General features: G+C 41.1%; 1 protein-coding gene across 7 annotated transcripts in view; it reads right to left on the bottom strand.

Moving 5' to 3' along the window:
- The window catches only part of relch (RAB11 binding and LisH domain, coiled-coil and HEAT repeat containing), an 85412-nt gene that overhangs the window by 60582 nt on the left and 1934 nt on the right, over window positions 1-22896 (bottom strand). For 5 of the 7 annotated variants that reach the window (XR_013932363.1, XM_080417716.1, XM_080417717.1 and 2 more), the window contains exons 2-9: window positions 10206-10295; window positions 6249-6320; window positions 5343-5392; window positions 4696-4809; window positions 3024-3218; window positions 2051-2145; window positions 1358-1427; window positions 556-725 (exon numbers count right to left, since the gene is read on the bottom strand). Coding sequence is in view for 6 of the 7 variants with exons in the window: in XM_080417716.1 (XP_080273842.1) it covers window positions 556-725; window positions 1358-1427; window positions 2051-2145; window positions 3024-3218; window positions 4696-4809; window positions 5343-5392; window positions 6249-6320; window positions 10206-10295 (856 nt within the window). In the remaining variant the exon portion in view is untranslated. The remainder of the gene's footprint in view (window positions 1-555; window positions 726-1357; window positions 1428-2050; window positions 2146-3023; window positions 3219-4695; window positions 4810-5342; window positions 5393-6248; window positions 6321-10205; window positions 10296-22896) is intronic. The other 2 variants (XM_080417718.1, XM_080417721.1) reach the window with 1 other exon arrangement.

Here is a 22896-nt window from a genome sequence, read left to right as displayed (position 1 = left end):
CACGCCTAGTTTTGCATGCATTAGTCCACAGATCCCAATAACTCTGAGAGTGTACAAATGTGTACCAAATTGACCCGCAAGCAGGGTTGCCAGATCTGCTTATTATAATTTCCCCGCAAGATTTTATTTGAAAATAGCAGATCTACAAGCTCACAACGCGTCGCATCGCGACGCGTTGTGAGCTTGTAGATCTGCTATTTTCAAATAGCTGATGTATATGTTAAAGTGCTCATGTGGCCCATAGTCGCTTCTTTTGGGCTGGTTTTCCTAGACCTGGTTGCTTGTTTCTCTCACAGAATCTGGCAATACTGCCCGCAAGGGTGAAATGGTAGTCGAGTGAAAGTCAGAAAAATAAATACTCAGGTAAAGTACAGATACAATTCTAAACTTCACAATTCAGTACAGTACTCAAGTAAATGTACTTTGTTACTGTCCATCACTGCACAGCACTCAAGTAAATGTACTTTGCTACTGTCCATCACCGTTTAAAACAAACACATGCATTCATCTGGTTTGAATCCATTTGGACCCGGGTGGTTTCTGCAGTGCACTCACCTGTTGGGTTGATCAAACTTGACAGGAGGCCTGCTCTTCAGCTTGCCGTGGGACTGGGACTGAGACTGGGACTGGGGGTGTGTGGTGTTCTGGCTGAAGGGGGGTTCCGAGTTGTTCTCAGGTTCCGACACCCCCCGTATGTCCAGGTACTGGCCGTTGTCTGTCGGGGGCTGCCGTTGAAAGGGTCAAAAGACACATACATGCCAAAGGGGAAATTATAAGATATCGTCGCTGTCAGGCAGAAACCTCTTATCTCCATATTTTAACTCTTTGTGTTTTTCCGTAAATTAACGCCCTTACTTGATCACACTGTGACTACAGCGTCACACAATAATAGTGAATAATCTGAAAAAGTTTTGGACATTTTTTTTTGACAATATGTAAAATTATCAAACGTATCACCATTCATTTGTTGGAAATGCATTATAAACTTCACCAGAGACAAATATGTTTAACTAGTTGATACTTTTTTTTCATTTTCATAGGGAAGAGAAAATGAACAAAGGTTTGTTTAGGCATTCCTGAAATGACAGCTCTGAAAGTAGCAAACTACTTGAGACAAAGGTGTCTGTAACATACAGGATGACTGCATGTTTCAGCAAGTTTATTATTTATGAAGATCATTTTAACACTGGTTAGTTAGAATAAAATCTGAGACCAATTGCACCAGGGATATACACAGTATAGGACAATGACTGAATACATTTCTATGTGACCGGGTATAAAAAATTATGTTCTCTTCGATTATTCGATTAATTGATTAATATTTTCGCAGAGAATCAATAGTGTCAGGCATACATACATCAGAGTGGGGTGGGGTCAAGGCGACGGAGGTGGATGACGATACACTCCTCTTCAGGCTCTCAATCTCACTTCGAAAGGAAAACATGTTAGGATTGAAGGCTTCACAAAGTCAACACACACACACACACACACACACACTGCCACACTGTCGTTTACAGCAGTTAGGCGGTTAGCCGTAAGGTGAACCATGAACTTCGTTGCCACATCAGGGCACTACTTTTTAAATGCATTTTTGCAGAAAATGTTGCTTATAAATGTATTAACCTTCATTTTGGCAACACAAAATTATAATCAATAGCTGCAACACTAGATTCATCGATGACGAAAACAATAATTATTTGCAGGTCTACTACACACATTATTATGTGGTCGCTGCCAGTGGTGTGTTCTACCGTGTTACGCTATATACGTAGTATGACTTGCAGAAAGATTTCGTAGCCAAGCGTAGCCATCCAAAAAACGTCCGAGAAAGCGTATCTGATACGCCATTGGAGTTTTGAAGTAATTCACACATTAACTACTTAACAATAGAGCGGTTATTTCATTTGGCGACCACGCACGTGCGCATGTGCGCGTGCACGTGCCGTGCGTGTGGGAGGGAATAATTATAGTATGCCCTCCAAAAAAACCTAGAACACACCACTGCCGCTCACACACACCCACACACACACACACACACACACACACACACCTCTGTAGTTTCTTGAGCTGTTGGGCCAGGCTGTTCTTCTCGTTGTTCAGCAGACTGATCTGGTACTCCAGCTCCTCCACCACCTCTGTCTGCTGCTGAGGAACGCAAGCGTACACAACTCAACATTAGGAGTCAACCCATATGCTTTGTTATTATAAGAATATTTGTAAGTATACACTTATTACATATTTGGCCAGTTATGGCCATAGTGTATTATATATTTTAATTATTGGTACCAATGGATTAATATGTAATAGTATATTGTTTAGACTGATGCTAGGTTCTTGGTCTATACCTGTGATCCTAGTTTCCTGAGGCACTACACTGTCTCTCTGCAATGTGTTTACCTTGCCTATTGCAAGTTGCTTTGGATAAGTAAAAAGATTATGACACAAGAGTACAAGAATATGAACTTGAACAGCATTTTCGTTTATATCGACAAAACAACTGATGATATTAGTGACATAAATTACACTCTATACAGCAATGATTAGTATTGGATTATAGTTATTGGAATATAAGTTTTTAATAAATAAAATGTTTTGTTTTAACCAAAGAATACCACTTACAACACCTTTAATAAGATGCTCATGTGAGATTAGATGCTATATCATGACACCTGCATTTAAATAAAGGTTTATCTTATTTTATCTTAACAGAACTCAAAGGGGTTTCGTTGCATCTATAGTATAGCGCAGTGATTCTCAACCTGTGGGCCAGAGCCCACTTGTGGCACAGGATACTGCAAGTGGGTGCACAAATTATAAATAACACTATAAGATTCTAATGATAATATCATACTAATATTAAAATAATTAATGTTTACATGGTATTTGTTTGCTTTAAAACCTTGAAAATGTGTTTTCATTATTATACCAATAGATAGGAAATTAAAGTATACTATGGAAAACAATCATTATTATGTGGTCGAAGCCGCTCTCTCTCTCTCACACACACACACACACACAAATACCTGTAGTGAGAGATCGGGCTTCTTTGGGGGATCATGGGAAATGTAGTTCCCTGGAAGCTCACTTGAATCCATCCCCACTGCCACGTCCACCGTATCCCGTGGCGACGGGAGGGCGGAGCCACAGCTCCTGTAGAGCTGTAGCAGGTCAGGGGGCTTGGGGATGTTGAGGCCCACATCATCCCATAGCTCAAAGTCCTGGAAGACAAAGACAATCATCATCCCATAGCTCAAAGTCCTATAAAACAAAGACACTCGTCCCATAGCTCAAAGTCATATAAAAGACACTCATCCATAGGCGGGGGGGGGGGGGGGGGGGGGCACTTGCCCCCCCTGGTGGCCGGACAATTTTCTTTTTTTCTTTTTTTATATATATATTTTTTGCCAATATATGGCCAGTATATGCAGAATATATGCTGCATATATGCCATATTCAGGTTCATATATGTGGATATATAGGAAATATATGTCTCTTCTATGTCCACATATATGCCACATGTATGGATATATATGTACATATATAGAGACACATATGCAGGCGGCCAATTTCGTATTATATAGACAAACAATGTTTCATACATTTTTCAAAAATAGGGACAATAGCATATCTACAAGCTCACAAGCAGCTTTGTGAGCTTCTACATGAGCTATTATAGAAAAATATTGAAAGTATACAATTATTACATATTTGACCTGTTATGGCCATAGTATATTCTATATTTGAATTATTGGTACCAATCATTATCAGTCATTTTGTATATTTCAGTAATAGGCTTTGTATTACTTTGTAGTTAATTGGTCACATCTGCCCTGTGCAATTTATGTAAAACCTAAAAAGGCAAACAGAAGTGTCATTTGTATTTACGCCAAATCACAATTATTTGTATGACTTGAATTAATCGTCAGCTAAAATGTCATGATCACAACAGCTCCGGGTTCAACCACACTTGCATTTGACCAATTGAGGAGGTTCTCGTTTATTCATCTTATGTACTTGCTTAAAAGGAACAATCCTGCTTTTTCAACATTATCTGTAATTGCTCAAGAACCAAGCCTTTGCACTGATTCGGTATTGCAGGACAGTGGTTCTCTGGGGACCCCCAAGGGGGTCCTTGAGGGGGTTTTAGGGGGTCCCCACCTAAATGATTCAATCATTCGATTTATCAGATTGATAGATAGGAACCAAAGAGACCCTTACAGGTCTAGTATAACTCAAAGTGTACAAATCGAATTGTACGTTCTCATTATGAGGGTCTGTGTCCTAATGCATACCAAATCGGAGGTCCTTGGAATTAAAAGGTTTGAGAACCACTGTTGTAGGATGTCATAGCAAAGCAGTATTGCATGTAAATCAAATCATTTTTGCAATGACTGACCCAGTGAATGTCACACATAGTTTAAACATCCACACATTTGACAGTGAAGCATTTCTTTAACTCTAAGCATTCCATTGCCCTGTTCATCCAATCTACCGCCTTCAGTCCACTTGTAATATGGTCGTTTTCAAACGTCTTTGCATTTTCTGCTTTGTTGAAAGCCAATTTCTTCTTAAACTACAACTTCAATTAGTGGACTGTGATAAGCAATGAGATGGAGGTTAAACTACTTTAGAACATGAAGGATTTAATTTGTATTATTATTATTTTTTCAAGTAACATGGGAAAACAAACTTTACCTGGTCGTCATTTTCATCTGAGAAGGTAATGGCGGAGAGTTTGCATTCACTCTTTAATAAATATTCATTCACAAGGAAGTTTAAGGCTCTTTTCTCCAACGGGCGGATATTCGCCTGATGTACAGACAGACACAGAGAGAGAGACAGAGACAGAGACAGAGAGAGAGCATATGAAGGCTGATACTACTGATGCTACAAAACAGTGGTGCAACAGTTAATCAAATGTATCGATTTCAGTTATTAAAAAACATAATAATATATTGATTTTGGAGGGGGGGAAAAATCTACGAAATGTTTTTCTCAACATTGCGATGCACACCAAAGAGGTTGACGACAGGTGTGTAGGACAAAAGGAAGGTCCAAATGCAAACAGTGAAAAAGGTCCTGCACACCGTCTAGTACTTTAAAAAAACAACTGTATTTAGCCAAACAACATTTCGGACCTTCGTCAGGTCTGAAGGTCTAAGGACCGAAACGTCATTTGGTAAAATAACGTTTTATGCAAGTCCTAGACAGTCTGCGGGACGTTTTCTCTTAATAATACCTAAAAAATAGTCTAAAAAATACCGGAAATAAATAACCGATAGTTGCAACCCTACTACAAAATATAATTGTGATGTATAGATTCATTTTCTACGTTCCAATACCTGAGTCTCAGGACTGGATTTGAAGTTCTTCCTCTCCAGTGAGTCGCTCTCTAGATTAAAGGGGGGCAAATGCATTCAGGTGAGTTTAGGAGAATGGCATCCTTCTTTCTTGTAGACGTGTGTGCATGGTATAAAGCAAAATAAAATCTCAAAACCGTAATTGTTTTGTCAGGCCAAGTTGTAATCTGTGATTTGTGAAACAGCTTGAAAGGAGTTCCCCTCCGACACTAGAGCTCTGTTACCTAAACAATCAGCAGAATATGTAGAATAGGCTCTATGCACAGCAGCCATATTATCACTTCCTTCACAGGTGTTACCAATGATACTAATGAAAGCTCTGTTCCATTTACTGTAGCACAGTGGCTCTCAGATTTTTCAATTTCCACGACCGCCATAACTCTGAGAGTGTACAAATCGGGTCATTTGGTTCCATTTGTACACTCTCAGAGTTACACACCCGTAAGGGACCATTTGTAACCCCCTTAAGGAACCATGACGGTCCCTGTACCACACTTTTTGAGACCCACTGGTGTAGCAGAGTGTTTCCAGTGAGCCAACATGCACACTATCAGCACCCTGACTGTTTGACCAGAATGGCAGAATGGAACAGAGCCTTCATTAGTATCATTGGTAGCACCTGTGAATGTCTTCACACTATGGCTCCTGCAAACGCTCTTTGATCTATTCTATTGGAACAGTGTTAGTGCCTCAGTAAACTAGGATCACATGTAATATAAAACAAGAACCTAGCATCAGTCTAAAATTCTACAGTAGTTCTCAGTCGTGGTGACTGAGAACTATAATCCATGTGTGTGTTCTTGTAACAAATAAAATAATACAAATAAAAAAAGGGATGTAACAAAAGAGGGCTTTGAGGTGGAGAAGAAAGTGAAAAGTTGGCCACACCTGCTGCCTGAGTCAAGTTGGCGCGCAGAGCCTGAATGGTCTCCTTTGCTTTCCGTAGCTCAAACTCCAGCACTGGACAGAGTAGGAAGTGACAAAACACACAAAAAACACACGCAGGAAGGAGGGGGGGGTGGGGCGAAAACAAAAAGATGGAAAACAAAACACACACAAAAAGAAGAGATCATAAGAAACTGGGTCCAAAAACAAAACCACAAAACAAAATAAAGGAGGCATGCAAACTATGGGTGTAAGAAACGCATGCAGCAGAGGATCATGGTATAGCTGCCTGGATGACAAGTCCTTCTGATAAGTGTGTGTAATGCATTAAAGGGGACTTTTCTTTTTTTAAACGTGGGCCCTGTTTTTAGAATTCAAACTATTTATTAAATGCATAACCCGGCATAATTACCGAATCGATCTGGACACAGAATGTCCAGAGGCGACCGAATGGACCAATTCCAATTATCTTCACACTCACACATCATGGCTCAGATGCGCTAAAAATAGAGCCCAGTTGTAAACAACAAACAAATTCCCCTTTAAAACATGTCAGAAGGATTTCCTGCCCACAGTTCCCTCTCAGTAAGAACACTGATGTGACTGATTTAGGACCAAGGAGACAAAAGTGAATGAATCCATCCCTCCTTCCATCCATCCATCAGTGCACTGATACGCAAAGGATCTGAGGACAGTAAAAAAGTAGTCAAACTATTGATCTGATAATCTACCAGCTGTCTGACAATGGATTTTTGTCTCCCAAGATACAAAAAAAAAAATACTTGGCTCCGTTCACTTGACTATGAATGATAAATTATTTGGATCCAAGCCACTTAAAAAGGACAGCCTTGTGCTTCCATGCTTTAGGCCGAAATGTTTGAAAGGTAACACGACTACAAAATCTTTACTTTTAGATAAACATCAATATAATGAAATATCAAGCTCTCAATCTTAAAAGATAAACATCAAAATATCTGTATCATCATTTACACCACATTAGTATTATTATTATTATTAGAAACAAATTTTTCTTAAGCCTTACTGAATGTCATTGGAAGACAAGTTCACGGCGACATATGAGATAATATACCATAATTATGAGAATCGTTGTGATTAGATCACAGTTAAATGTATGAAAAATACATTTACAGGCTATCAGGCTATACATAACATACAGTAACACTAAGTAGAGGGGGGGGGCACCACACAAGATCTCCTGCGTGTGTAATTAACACGTCGAGAGAAAATAAATTAAAACATAACACACACTAAGAAGAAGCCATGAGCTTTCAAAAAAAAGGGGGGAAAATGAAGAAAATGTTGCATAGCTGTGCGCTTAAGATCTACCATGTGACCTCCTAGTCTTTGAGATTTAGCATGTGACCTGGTCTTTAAGATCTAGCACGAGACCTGGTCCAACTATGTCTTATAATGTTACTGGGTCAAGAGTTCATGGGTCCTGAATGACATTTCAGGAGTGTGTTAATTATGGATTTTGTAGTATAGAAACAAAAGAATGAAACGAGGTTTATGTGTTGCTACACGCATATGTGCAAATGTGGTAGGGTACGCAATTCTATGGAATATAACCATATAACACAAATTGTATTACTTTAATGTGGGATCAACATGCTTTACTGTCCTATTAAAAACAATGTGACCTCTGTTCAGATCAAGAGAGCACAGGATGCAACCGCAAGAAAATGGGGGGACAAAAGTTAAATAAATCAAGATCAAACAAGAACAGGTCAACTGAAGGGGGTTGAGATATAAATGAAATAAAAACAAAATGAAGTAGCTAGTCTGGATGGAGTGACTTGTCCAGTGTTTGGTCACTGGTGTTTGATCAACGTCAGAGGAAAGCCAGAAAAAACCCAGAGTCAGACAGCCAGGGGCGGACATCTTGGCAAGATGGGGGAGAGGGAGGGGAGAGGGAGAGGGAGGGCAAGGACGGGGAGGGGAGTAAGGATGGGAAGATAATTCTAAATATCGTTTAGTGATTAAAAGACAAACAATAAATCATATCGCATAGATTTAAATTTATCGTGAAATTGTCCTCTGTCATACACTGTGATCCATTCACTTTTCTAAGCTGCATATGTCCGGTACCACTTAAACCCTCTATACAATTAGTAAAACAATACAAGCTACGCGTTTTTTTGCAGAACGTTCCCCCCCCCCAGAATAGGAATGCTGGGGTTCAAGAGGTACCATTTTAAGAGCTTCAAGCATATTTTGATTATCGCGTTAATAATACCGTTAATCACAATTATTCTGGCCACATTAAACATGACATGAACTTTTCATATCGTCCCATCCTTAGAGGGGGAGGGGAGGGGGGGGGGTGAAGATGCCAAATCAGGGGAGGGGAGACAGTTTATAAATCCTTTAGAAAGAATAATGCAGAATGTCTGCTTAATGATGTGTTTGTGGTATCACCATGTCTCTGCTGCATGGTTATTGTGGCCTTACTTGTGCATCCATTCAGTCGTAAATTACCTGAATATTATTAAACAGTGATCAATTAAAAAATATATATGTTCACATGAATATGCTTCAATAATCCCTTCTGACGATGTAATACAAATGTAATCTGAAGGTGCGTTCCCACCGCAAGATACAATTTCTTTCTAGTCGATTGAATCGCTTCACTTTGGTAGCGTTTGGTCAGCGTTGGTAAACGTGAAGCGAACGTCGCCTCACTTGGGATTTTCAATCTGTAGCTAAGATACCGAGGTGACGGAACACTTCATTCGCGTCTCCCCATTCGCCTCGTTCGGGCCGCTCCATGCAACGTTGCAACAGGTCTTTGCCTTGACTTTCAATGTATTGCACCGCTCGAACAATTATTTTATCTTGCAGTGGGAACGCACCTTCATACAGTCTCAAACGATATTGTAAGTGTCATGCTTACAGCATAGTGTCAGTCTTTATATCAACAGGACAGTGAATCAGTGAACCAGCTGGATCTAATCAAACAAACCACACCATAGGTAAAGGCCTTTATTGCCATCATGCAGTGTCTCAACAAGTGGGCGGCGGCGCTCTAACAAAATCTGACCACTTAACACCCACCCAACTGACCACTTAACTTTACAACATTTGTTTAATATTATTATTAATATTCGTTTTTTTAATATATATATTAATGGTATATAATATTGTCATTACAATTTTAGTGGTTGCCAATTGTTTGGGGGACAACTTGCAATACCCATACGCAGTTGGGAATCGCTGATGTCCACAATCTTCACAGAAGGAGCGATGGCATCGGTGTCAGACAGCTCACTGGCTGTTATCTATCTTTACAGTGATAATGAACTGTGTGCTGTGTGTCACGACTCACGACCAAACCTCGGGGTAGGAGGAGAAGTGTGAATTCTAACAGCCTTGGTACAGGCCCCGTACCAAAAATAACACACATACTGCCTCCTTTCAGGAGACCAGTCTCCACAACACCCAATCCAAAATCCTCTGGCTTGTTGGAACTGGAATATGATACAAGACACACATAACATTTAATAGTAAGTCTAGTCTACATTACAATGAACCTGAGTACCTTCCACTGTCAAATGTACAATAATAATACAGAACATCCCGGACGGTTCAGTCCATCTATTGTGTCAACTGTCATCACAGTTAGGGCTGATCAGACAGCTTTTTAGCCCTAGCAATGCTCAAGTAACAGCTATAACTATTAAAATGTACTGCAACTGATATTAATTTGTTAAAATAAGTGTTAAATAGCTCCATATTCCCATAGTAATAATTGAGTAATTTTCCAGCTCTTTAGTAAAAACAGAAAATGTATTTTAAGGTCGGTAAACTTTATGGTAGCGTTGATGTTCCTGCCTGCTATGTTCCCAACCTCCTCTCTGTTGTAGTTCCTTAGAGAGGAGTGGGAGGGCTGCAGTCGATGGCTCTGTCACCTCAGGTATGGACAGGTGCGTTTCATCTTACCTGCCACTCGTTCGTCCGTCTCCCGGTTCCCGTCATCCGAGTAGCGGGCAAAGTCCAGAGAGTCCAAGGTACTGATGCTGTTCGCTCGGTCTGAACAGAGAGACACACACAGACAGACAGTGGTTAGCCTCAGATCCAAATTCATCACACAGACAGTCTGAGCCAGACGAATCCATTGGCTAGTGGTTCTCAAGATTTTGTTCATGTCAATGACCCCCATATGTATTAATGTATTTGGCCACACACCCCCATCTGAATATATTTTGTATTAGGGACCCCATACTAGATTTGTGTGCAATTATTGAAGATTTAAAAAAAAATAACAGATCTACAAGCTCACCACCCACCGTGTTGCGACGCGTTGTAAGCTTGCATATTTTCAAATAGCCAATGTATACACAGTAGGGTTAAAGTGGTTAAACTGATTGTGATGCTATATAAACTCATTTTGCTGGAGACCCCCTGGAACCCCCCTCAAGGACCTCTGGGGGTCCCCGTGTACCCCATTTTGAGAACCTCTCGTCTAACAGCTACAAGGTAAGTTGAGAGTCTACATGCAAAACTCACATTGATTGATTGACAGATCTGTCATGCCAAAGATGATGCAAGACAACAAAGATTGTTTCCACTAGACCACAACTCCTGTGAGATGATGATGTGACAGCTAGTGTAACGAAGGATTCCGCCGCCCAGCATGAAAGCACCTAATTTGGGCACAATGCCAGCGTGACGTCACATCACGTCACATCTCTAGTCATAAGTCAGCCTTTTCCTAGAGACAGTGCTCTGCTGCCAGACGAATAGAGGAATATTCTCAGAGAGACCACGGGAGAATAGACACTTATATTCTCAAGAGGTTCGGAGGAATAGCTACATATATTCTCCACAGAGTCACAGACGAATAACCCCATTGAGTGGACTATAAATCATATAACGTCATATAGGCAAGTATAGTCACCAACCGCCACATATTAAGAGTTGAGCCTAAACACCCTCACGTCTATATCAGAAGAAATATAGGGCTACATCATCCTTCCATTCAAGAGTGCTCCATAGCCCTCCGGTTCACAACCATACTGAGACCCCAACCTTTGTCCTACCACCGTCATTGGAGATTTTAAGTGACGCGCTCACCCCCCATCAGCGTCCTGGAGATAACTAATAACAATATACTATTGTAATAACCGATATCTTGTGCAACACAATATCCTTCTGTTGTCACGATCGTGAACTTACTTGCGACATTATGAATATAAATTACATTTCTGTTTGCCTTTTAGGCTTCGTAAAAGAAATTGCACAGAGCAGATAACTTAAATATATAAAGAAGTTACAGACATATTTAATCATTTTATACTTTCAAAATAAAGAAGTTACAGACATATTTCATCATTTTATACTTTCAAAATAGTGTAAACATAGTGCACATAGCTGATCTACTAATTGTGTCAGGCCTAGTGACAGCCAGTGGTGGAAAGTAACAAAGTACATTTACTCAAGTACTGTACTTAAGTACAATTCTGAGGTAGTTTTACTTTACTGGAGTATTTCCAGTTTTCAGTACTTTTACTTCTACTCTGTTACATCTCAGAGGAAATAGTACTTTTACTCCACAACAATTATTTGAAAACTTTAGTTACTAGTTACTTTGCAGATATAAATTATTATATTATAAAACATACATTAACCACTTTAGCCCTATTTTATAAATAGGCTATTTGAAAATAGCCGATCTACAAGCTCACAACACGTCGAGATGCGACACATTGTGAGCTTGTAGATCTGCAATTTTCATTTTAGTACTTTTACTTTTGGTACTTTAATATATTTTGAAGCCAATACTTTAGCACTTTTACTCAAGTAACATTTTGAACACAGGCCTTTTAGGTATTTTTATATTGTGGTATTGCTACTTTTACATTAGTAAAATATCTGAGTACTTCTTCCACCACTGGTGACAGCCAATGAAAAATAAAGAGCTGCAGCAACAACAACGAAAAAAACCTGAACGGGCATTTAGCACACCTGTGCTTCTATTTCACTGAGCTAAGCTAACCTGATAGCTTTAGCTAACGGTGTTAGTTTTCCCACAAGGGTTCCCCTTCCAAGTTGCAATGCTAATGTGTTTGTCCTCCACCATCAACATGCAGACAGCCCAGGTGAAGCCAAGGTCAGGCTAAATCAGCCGATCTACTATCGTACCTCCGACGCATTGTGTGAGCTTGTACATCTGCTATTTTTGGAGGTGCAAAATCAGGCATAACTTGTACACACAGTAGGCTGTTTTAGGCCCACGCCTAGTAAGCATTGATTTGCTGCTATATTGTGGGATGGAGGGTGGTTAGGCCCAAATGAATGAAAATTAATTAATTAACACATGAATAAATCAATAACACTGCTGAATCATAACACTTCTTCCTAGCTGAGCTATAGCTATAGCTTGTTGTGCCAATCTTTTCTTAAAGATTGGCACAAGAGGGAGCAGGCAGAGCTTTCTAGTGTGTGTGTGTGTGTGTGTGTGTGTGTGTGTGTGTGTGTGTGTGTGTGTGTGTGTGTGTGTGTGTGTGTGTGTGTGTGTGTGTGTGTGTGTGTGTGTGTGTGTGTGTGTGTGTGCGTGCGTGTGTGCTGTTTAATGTTTAATTTGCATGACCTCATCATGACCTTGCAAAACGCACATACACACCCTCTGTGAGAATGTTCACTGACCCTGTATGTGTGTGTGTGTGTGTGTGTGTGTGTGTGTGTGTGTGTGTGTGTGTGTGTGTGTGTGTGTGTGTGTGTGTGTGTGTGTGTGTGTGTGTGTGTGTGTGTGTGTGTGTGTGTGTGTGTGTGTGTGTGTGTGTGTGTGTGTGTGTGTGTGTGTGTGTGTGTGTGTGTGTGTGATTTAAAAGCAGGTATATTGCTATGTGGATGACATTTCAGGCCTGAGCCCCTGGCGTGTATTGTCCTCACTGGGACAGGTCTGACATTTCAGAATGACACTTCCCTGATGCACCCCCGCTGGGCACGCACACACACACACAAAACCTAAGTTATTTCTCTTGCACACACACACACACACGCACACACACCTTCACGGCGGTTCTGTCTGTCAGTTTCTCTCTCTGTGTGTGTGTGTGTGTGTGTGTGTGTGTGTGTGTGTGTGTGTGTGTGTGTGTGTGTGTGTGTGTGTGTGTGTGTGTGTGTGTGTGTGTGTGTGTGTGTGTGTCTCTCTCTCTCTCTCTCTCTCTCTCTCACTCACACACACACAATAAAACAAACAATACAATCTATTCAACATTCATTCTGCCTAACAGTAGTGTACCTTTTCTTCTGTAAAAGCAAAATAAAGAAAGCTCTATATTATGATAGCAATAATTGCTGGTGTTTTCTTTCCGTAACAGTGGACTCTCCAGCTCTTTACAGAAAATGCATTGTCAGGTATCAGGAGAGAAAACTGCATTTTATGTTTATTAAAGAGCTGAAGAGACGGGGAGACCCCTATTACTGAACAGGCACTCTATACTAACAATGATTACTCACACTACAGAAACAAGCGATAGGCTCCTGACCTATGGGCCACATGGCTCGGCAAGGCTTACTTATTTATTGTTATTAAGAACAGATTAGTTAAATAATCGCCGCCCACACACACACAAATTATTTTCCAGCCTTGTTGTCATTATTAATATCAAACAGTGCTGAGATTGAGATAATCCTTCAGAACGTTTTTTTTTATAAATAAGCAAAAACAGTAGCATGTGCATCTTTTAAATTACTGTAACTAAGCCATAAAAAAAAGCTTCATCAGTGAATAATGTCATTTATTTTGGTATCCTTATTAACTTGTTCATGTATACTTCAACACAACTATTGGCCAAATGCAGAAAATAAATATCAAATATAGACATAAATGAACTAGTTACTGTGGTCAGCCTTTGGATGGCAGACTAGCCTGTCAAACATTACAATTTGATTTTGAGCCTCAGGAATGATCAATCGATTATTGTGACCCGTTCTTTTACAAAGTAAATAGGTTTGGCAGTTAAACATTTAACATCTGTGTAAATAATGTACCTATCTAAATAACTTACTTAGCATCTGTGGACATTGGAAAAGTAAACAACATGCATTTCATAACATAATAGAATGTGTGAACGAGTAGCCAATATCTCTATAACATAACTAGTGTCAATTTAAACAGGCAACAACTACTACTGATACAAGGTCTGAGTGCTAGGTGGTGAGGTGGAGTGAGCTAAGAGATGATGGAAAGTATAATAGAAAGCCAAAAATGAATGAAAAAATGAGACAGAGTGGGGAGAGATTGATCCATTCTAGCAGTAGAATGTAGAGGGCAACATTGTATTGCCTGGGTGACACATTGGATCGAAACCCCTCTTACATGAGTTGCCCGAGGAAAGCTTAAACGATGAATTGCAGTTAATAAAGGTTATGTGTATAGCCTACACAGGCTCACACACAAAACTGTTCCACCTATACAACACAAGTTCAACCACTTAAACCCTCTAGACTTAGGGCTAGTACACTAAACACAGTAGGAGCTTTTCTAGGTACTGTATCTAGCAGGTTTGATATTTGGCTCTGTCGCAGACTGGACATCATCACAGTATGAATTTGCGTTGGAACCTGCGGGTACCACGGGATCCTGCTGCAGTTGTGGGGCTCTACTCTCGGCGTTGAGTCCTGTGAAATATCCTGCAGTGTGTGTGATCCCTTGTCGGCGATCAATCGTATAGTGTGAAAACCACAACGATATATGACGGCCTATTTCAAGAAAGAGACTTGTGTAGTGTGAAATGCTTAACGATCAGATGACTCCCCGACCACTTTAAAAGTCCTACAGTGTATACCTGCCCTTAGTAAACTGAACTGGCTGAGTTGCGTCTGTACTTGGACCATTTTTTCCCTGTCTACGTCAAATCTCTTTGCCAAAAATAGCCAATCTACAAGCTCACAACATGAGCTTGTAGATCGGCTATTTTTGGCTAATATTCCCTTCAGAATATGGATGCTGGGGTTCAAGTGGTTAAGGTGATGGCAACTTTGGTGCCATCTTCCTCAGGTTTGACTTGTGTTAGTTGCAACAAAGCATGTTAGTGAATGGCATGGCTAAACACATTCCCTTAAACTGGGTGAGTTGAAATAGCTTGTAGAATGTAGAACTGCAATTTTGGCTGATGTTACCCCCAAAATACGGATGCCGGGGGCTCAAGTGGGACTTTCTTTTACTAAGAATTCAACCTCTGGTGTAAACTGTAACGGCGGTTACACACCGGCGAATATGCGAATATACGCAAGATTTGGACTCGTTCCGAATAATTAAAAGACGCTTACATGGACGCTTTTTCGCTCCATGTAAGCTTGCATTGACTTTATAAGGGTTTTTTTTAAAACGTATTATTCGCATGAAAAAAATCGCCCCGGTGTGTAAGGACCTTAAATGTACACACAGACATAAACACACAAATATCCTCACACGTATAAACACTCAAGCGTGCAAGCAAGCATAAGCGTGCACCACACACACACACACACACACACACCCCTAAGGAAGGGCAGAGAGATATGAACAGGCAGGCAGTAGGCGCCTGTCAAGAGCGACATGGATCCCAGCCAGTTTTCCCACAATGTCATTAATCGCCCTGCTCCCACTGAACTGCACCTGAGTGTGTGTGTATGTGAGTGTGAGTGTGAGTGTGAGTGTGTGTGTGTGTGTGTGTGTGTGTGTGTGTGTGTGTGTGTGTGTGTGTGTGTGTGTGTGTGTGTGTGTGTGTATGTGTGTTCACAAGAGGGAGATACAGGGAGTGAGAGTTGAGAAAAAGAGAAATAGTGAACGTAACCTGTACTGTATACTATCACTATTAGTGATAGTATACACATACAGTACAGGTTACACTGATAGGTAGCTACTAGCTTGGCAGAGTGCTTTAAGTGTGGCTGATGACTGCATGAGGTTTGCCACTGTGTGAGACAGTCAAGCTCAAGTGGTTTTGTACAGAAAGCCAACTTACGACCTCAAACAGTCTTGGATGGAATTCGTGGTAGCTTGTTTGTTTGTTTATTATTTATTTATTATGAGGATAATATAAAAGATAGTAATAACAAGTCTAATACAGTCACAGGTAGGCTGTAGAACAGGGGTGCCCATTACGTCGATCGCGATCGACCAGTAGACCGCAGAGGCTGCGCAGGTAGACCACCTGAATGCTGAATTTTTTTTTTCAGGCTCTAGGTGGCGCTGTGGCAGAAAACGGTGGCGCGGCACTAAATGGGGGGGGCGCCAGGAAAAATATTGAAACAGTCCTAATGCCTTAAGGTCCTTACACACCGGGGCGATTTCTTTCATGCGAATAATACGTCTTTTTTTAAAACCTTATAAAGTCAATGCAAGCTTCCACACCAGTTTCGCGGAGCGAAAAAAGCGTCTTTTAATTATTCGGAACGAGTCCGAATTTTGCGTAGGCCTATATTCGCATATTCGCCGGTGTGTAACCGCCTTTAATGTTGTTATTTAGCCCCCATAGGTAAATTTTAAAAAAAAGTATTTTCATTAATGGGATAATAATTATTTGTTGGTTGGTAAATAAAATGAATGAATTACATTTTTTTAAATAATAAATCGGTAAAATCAGGCAAAAATAATAATTAAATAACCTAATCCTGACCCTAACCCTAAAACCGAAATAAAGTAACCAAAAAACGGAAAAGAAACTAACAAAAACCAGCCAAAAACCAAAAAATTAAATAATAATCCAAAACCGTGCAAATTTCGCCCACCATGCCTACCACCATGCCTACCACTCATGCACGCGCGAGTGGTAGATCACCTTGAGCTGGCAATTTCAATAGTAGAACTCAAGTTAAAAAAGTGTGGGCACCCCTGCTGTAGAACAATTGTTCCTCCAAGGACGAGGAAACAAACAACATAACCAAGTGAGCGACGCGGACCATCCTTATTCAAGGATGTAAGTGAGTAGCGCATCACATGAGCCTATAACTAGACTGACTACCACGTGGGGAGAAAGGGAGAGAAGAGCCATTCATGCTACTGGTCTGCTAATTAGCAGGCTGATGTGACTGAGGACTGCTTCAATGTGACACAGAAGTGCCAAGAGCACACAGCTGCAGACATGATACAGATGAAGAAGGACCTAGCACTCTTATTTGACCACACTAGGGCTCTCCAACAGAGAGACATTCTTATGGTCCTTCAACATCGGAAGTGTTTATTTTGTGTGATTACATTCACATGAATTTAAACTGCTGTTTGTGTCATGACTGAGTACATCCATACAACGTGAACAGGGGTTGACACTAACGGTTGCCCGAGTGCCCGTGGCAGGTAAATAAAACGGTCGGGCAGATGGAGTTTGCGTTCAGGTTGCCCTGACAGTTTGATTGAGATATTTGGCATAAATATTGAGGTATGAAATTGTGTCCATATCATGCAGCCCCAGAAATCGCAAGTATAAAATAAAATAAAAAGTGTTAAAAAGAATGATAATTTAAATTTTACCTTTCATTTTATAATGACGATTTACTTTTCGGGCAAGTGGGCATGACCTTTGGGCAACGTGACCTGAACTTGCCCGATGGGCAAGTTCCTCTGAGACCTTGGTGTCAACCCATGGGTGAATATTTGGATCGCTTTATTCGTCACACTCCCGGATAGAGACATTTACTCCAATAATGCAAAAGGACTTATCTGCTGATCATTTCATTGTCAGTTAATAATTTATCAGTTAAAATTGTAAAACCTATGATGATCTCCCCGTCCATCAGGCTCACAGAGGAACAACATTGTCACAGGGGCCATTAATTACAGTTACACATATGACCATTTGATCAAAGATATGGCACCAATAAGGGTTCAGCCCTGTCGTTGAGCAACGGAAAATAAACATGTCTGATCTGATATCACACCTTGGTCAACTTAGACAAAATGGACTAAGAGGCTAATCGACGACTAATCAACTATGAGGGGGGCATACACACCACGCACACACACACAAAATTGGCAATTGCCAAACAACCTACTATACCAGAAAATCAACTAAATTAGTCAACCAAACCCAACATGAATTACCATCTGAAAATGTTACACCAAGTCAAATCATAACCCACAGAGATGAAGAACCAAGAGCATAACATTAGGGGCCTCTGTTTGCTTGTTCATTTGGATGGCTCTCTCTCTCTAGGAGGAAATAAACATATGATGCCAAGCCTGCAGAGCTAGATCAGGCAGACCACTCAAGGCAGCGCGCCAAACCCTGATCAGGTGACCATGCAGTCACATGCACTCTTCACCTGATCAGGACAGGCTATTTAAACCTCCCTGCCTACCTGCTGATCATTCCTCGCTGCTTGCTGTGCTGCCTCTCTGCTGTCCATTGCCTCGCTGTCTGCTGCTGCTGCCCAATGCAGTTTTACAATCCCACCGCCTCCCAGCATCCACCTGTAGGCATGTTTCTATATTCCCATTTGGGGTCTTAATTAATTCCATGTAATTATCCCTGTGCATATGTATATCACTTAATTATACATTTTTCATGCTTACCGGGAATGAATAGAGAGACAGAGGTCTGATGCCAAGCTACGCTTCAGATCTTTTTTATGCTAAAAAAAATCAGAGTTGTCTGACTGAATAACAATAATTACCTGGGATCTTGGCAATCTAAATGGTTTGTGTCAGTGGGCAGACAGACAGATGCTGCAGCCATGTCTGACCTTGTCAACAGGACCTCTCTGTAACACAGGGAAGTCTTGTCATTCTGATGACAAGACAACAATGTTAAAGATCACTCCAGACCACATGGGAACACCTTATTTATCTGAATATAAATATGAATCCAGAGAGAAAAGAAAGTAGAGAGACAGGCCCTTGATCCAAGTCCCTCCATTCCTTTCCGTAATATAAATTATTAGAGGGTGTGATTAAGGAGGTATTAACTGTGTATGTATTAGGGGTGGGACGATATATCGATTTCGCGATATATCGCGATACTTTCTCCCACGATAAATAATCGATATACTATACTATAAATATATATAATAATAATAATAATAATTTTAAAAAAAAAAGGTTTGTGATACGTTTTTTTTCCTACTCTGTATTTGTGTAATGATGATTTTGAACTGTTTGGTGCTATTTTATGTGTTTATGAATTGAATACAAGGACTATCGTGATATATCGTTGGTGAAATTTCATGCAATATATCGTGATATCGCAATATATCGATATTTTCAGATATCGTGATATATCGTTGGTGAAATGTCTTGCAATATATATCGAATATCGTGATATCGCAATATATCGAATATCGTCGAATATCGTGATATATATTGTTATCGTGGGCCTAATATCGTGATATCGTTTGCATGTTCATTGTACAATACATTATTTGCATATACCGGTATTGCAGTTTAATTTAATTGAGAGAGTATATTCATCAAAAAGTTATTTGTTATTTCTATCAAATACAAACTTTAATCCGTTTTACTTTTCCAAATTGATTAGAAAATGTTACACTTTTTGACAACATATCGGTCAAAACACCAGTAACTGTGGGCTAGGAAACCCCCCAAACATGGAGATCTGCATCGGACCCCAAAACCTGACATGGCTCTGGCTCTAGAAGAGGGCGCGGGGGGGGGGGGGATCTCATCACCCATTCATTTCTACTTGCCAATGACCGTTTCCATGTTTCCTAATAACCCTGGTACTGTAGCTTGACATTGACAACAGCTAGTATGTTGAGTTCTGTCATCCTAATTGTGTTATCATTCAATGAAGCATTGCATGCGTTTCAGCAGCATCCATCTCACAGCACATCATGTGCACACACACACACACACACACACACACACACACACACACACACACACACACACACACACACACACACACACACACACACACACACACACGTGTCTAATCAGGTAAGCAAAAACAGAGCTCCTTGTGTTTCTAAATAGCTGTCTAGCTGTTACGTTGCAGCAAGACAAGGGATATAGGCCTAGATATTCATTTCAGCAGGAGGAGAGCTTTTATGCTGACAGACAATAGATGTAGTGGGTCTGTGACTGGCTGCCATCTGCTATTCAGGGCTTCAGGCTAGTGTGTGAGCCCCATGGCGTGCTGCCTGCCACGCCCCATAAGGCTTAAGGCTACACAACCACGCCTGCAGGGAGGGCTACCGGCGTCCTCTGGGGGACACTACATCCGATTGCCGTCCTCTGGGGGCCACTATACGTCCAATTCTTGCATCCTCTGCAGGCCAGAGCCACTACAGCTATACTGAACCATATCCAACTAGGTCTAAATGTGACCCCATAATACTGCCTTAGAGCTTCACATCCCACAGTTACAAACACCGATGCGATATGAGAGTGCGGTCTAGCCAACACCAACTCGGGACTCCTGAATCGCTGCCCTCCACACTCTCCTATCTAACATCAAGGTCTTGAGCAAACACCAGCCCAAGGGAGAGGGCCTAAATCAATTAAATTCACAGCCTACTTTAGCTTTCATGCTCGTAGATCTCATGTGTTGTTATTAAACAAATACAACAGGTGTGTAACAGGTGAGTATGGCTTAAATCCTTCCTGCAGCACATCCAATGTACCAAACCAGTTGATCAAGGGATATATTGGGTAGATATTTAGCCAATGAGCTGCTTTTACATCATTTTAAGGTCACTGCAACTTTGGTGCCGTCTTCATCAGGTTTGACAAGTCACTAATGAGTCATGTTACTTGCAACAGTGAAGCCTGGGTGTGAATGGCATGGCTAAACACGTTTTTTTAACAATCATTTCCCTCTATACCAGCAGTTTATCAGCCACTGGAGTAGTGTGGTGGTGTTTACCTGCAGAAACACACTGTCCACTCGCTGTATTTTGGTGTTTTCACTGTTTGTTTTGGTAGACGGGGATGTTTGTGCTACCAAAGCAAACAGTGAAAACCCCAATAGAATACAGCGAGAGGGCCGTGTGTTTCTGCAGGTAAACACCACCACACTACTCCAGTGGCTGATATATAACTGCCGGTATAGATGTAGATGGGTAAAAAATGTATAGAAGTAAAAGTAAGCCTTGCCGAGCCCTGAGGCCCATAGGGCGTGAGGCTAGCATGTCACAGGGACTTACCCCCCATCCAAACCTTGATGCTGAGTGCCAAGCAGTGAGGCATGGGGTCCCATTTTGAGAGTCTTTGGTATGACCCAGCCGGGGATTGAACCCCGACTTCCCAGTCTCACCACAAGAGCCACTGAGCTGGTAAAAAAATGAAATGTATATATGTTTTGTATATAAACACAGGGCAAAGTTACATACTATGCCTTTAAACTGGGTGAGTTAAAATGCTTTTGACACATTTATCAGCGGCCTGGATAAAAAAAACTGCCACCAGCCTAACGCTAGTTATTTGACGGTTGCATGCATGGTAAGTTAGTTAACAGGCAGCTTTGGCAGGTAACTGGTCCATCATTCAAGAGTACTTTTCTATTTGAAAAGGGCCTCCTTTGTTTGTGTGCTGAATTATGCAAGTGGCGGGCGACTTTTGGAGTCAGACAGCCAGGTATACCATGTTTGTAACGTTTGAATTATGACAGATTATAAACTACAACCCCTGCTGTGCTGGAGGTGGCTAAATGTGTAGTTTCAACTGTCACCATGGCTACGATTTGCATTGCATGCAGTGTTGCATCTCCGTGGTCAGCTTGTCTGAGGCGGTGTGGGCCATAGGGTAAAATTCCATGCACTACAGTACAGACACACACACACACACCCCTGCATAGACCATCGATAATAATCCCTGCCTGGTCTCTCACTCACACACACACACACCAATTCAGTGGAAACTGTCACCACACACACACACACACACACCTCTGGGGTTACACTATAGCTGACAAATAAGCCTGTAATAAAACACAACATCCATCATTGTGTCAATGTTGTCATTTGTTGCTGTTATTAGATTACACCACTCCGGGGACCACCACCACCAGGGGTCCAAGTGGATCCGCCGGTCTGTAACTCTGAGAGTTACAGACATTTGGTTCCAATTTTGTTTTCCCCAGAGATACTAATGGTATCAAATGGGGGTCTGTGGCCCTAATGCATATCAAACTGGGTGGGGGTCCTTCAAATTAAAAAAAGGTTGACAATCACCGGATTACACCATTTGAAATATTTGGCATTTGCATGCAGTTTAAAATCTTATATTATAGTACCCAGGTAGAAAACACAAGTATATAAAACAGATCCATACTGCTTTAAAGCTGGTTGTTCATCCGTTTCATCAAGGAGACAGTAAGTGAATTGTGGGCCAATCTTGCGTATTAGATTCTTGGGTGTCTGTCAGCCAAAAGAGCTGACCCACCACAGCTATTGATGCCTGGCCAGGGTGCCCTGGGTTGCAGTCAGGCCCCCAGAACAGACCTGGCTGACAAGCAGGTGCAGCAGGCGATCATCATCATGGCAGTGACACCAGTTGGTTGGTTATCCAAATCTTTAAAGGCCAGCAATGCAACTAGTCACAATTCCTTGCAACAAACCAGTTTTAAGGCCAGTCCACACCAATGCAACTGCCATTGGGGCATAATGGTTGCAAGTAGTTGCATGTTAAGGAGTTGCATTGGTGTGGACTGGCCTTAAGATCTGCATCCGAGTTCATGACGATAAT

The sequence above is a fragment of the Gymnoscopelus braueri genome (genome assembly GCF_963280865.1).
Source record: "Gymnoscopelus braueri genome assembly, chromosome: 21".
Lineage (NCBI taxonomy): Eukaryota > Metazoa > Chordata > Actinopteri > Myctophiformes > Myctophidae > Gymnoscopelus > Gymnoscopelus braueri.
Note: the sequence above shows the minus strand (reverse complement) of the source record. Positions and strands in the feature narration are given on the sequence as shown.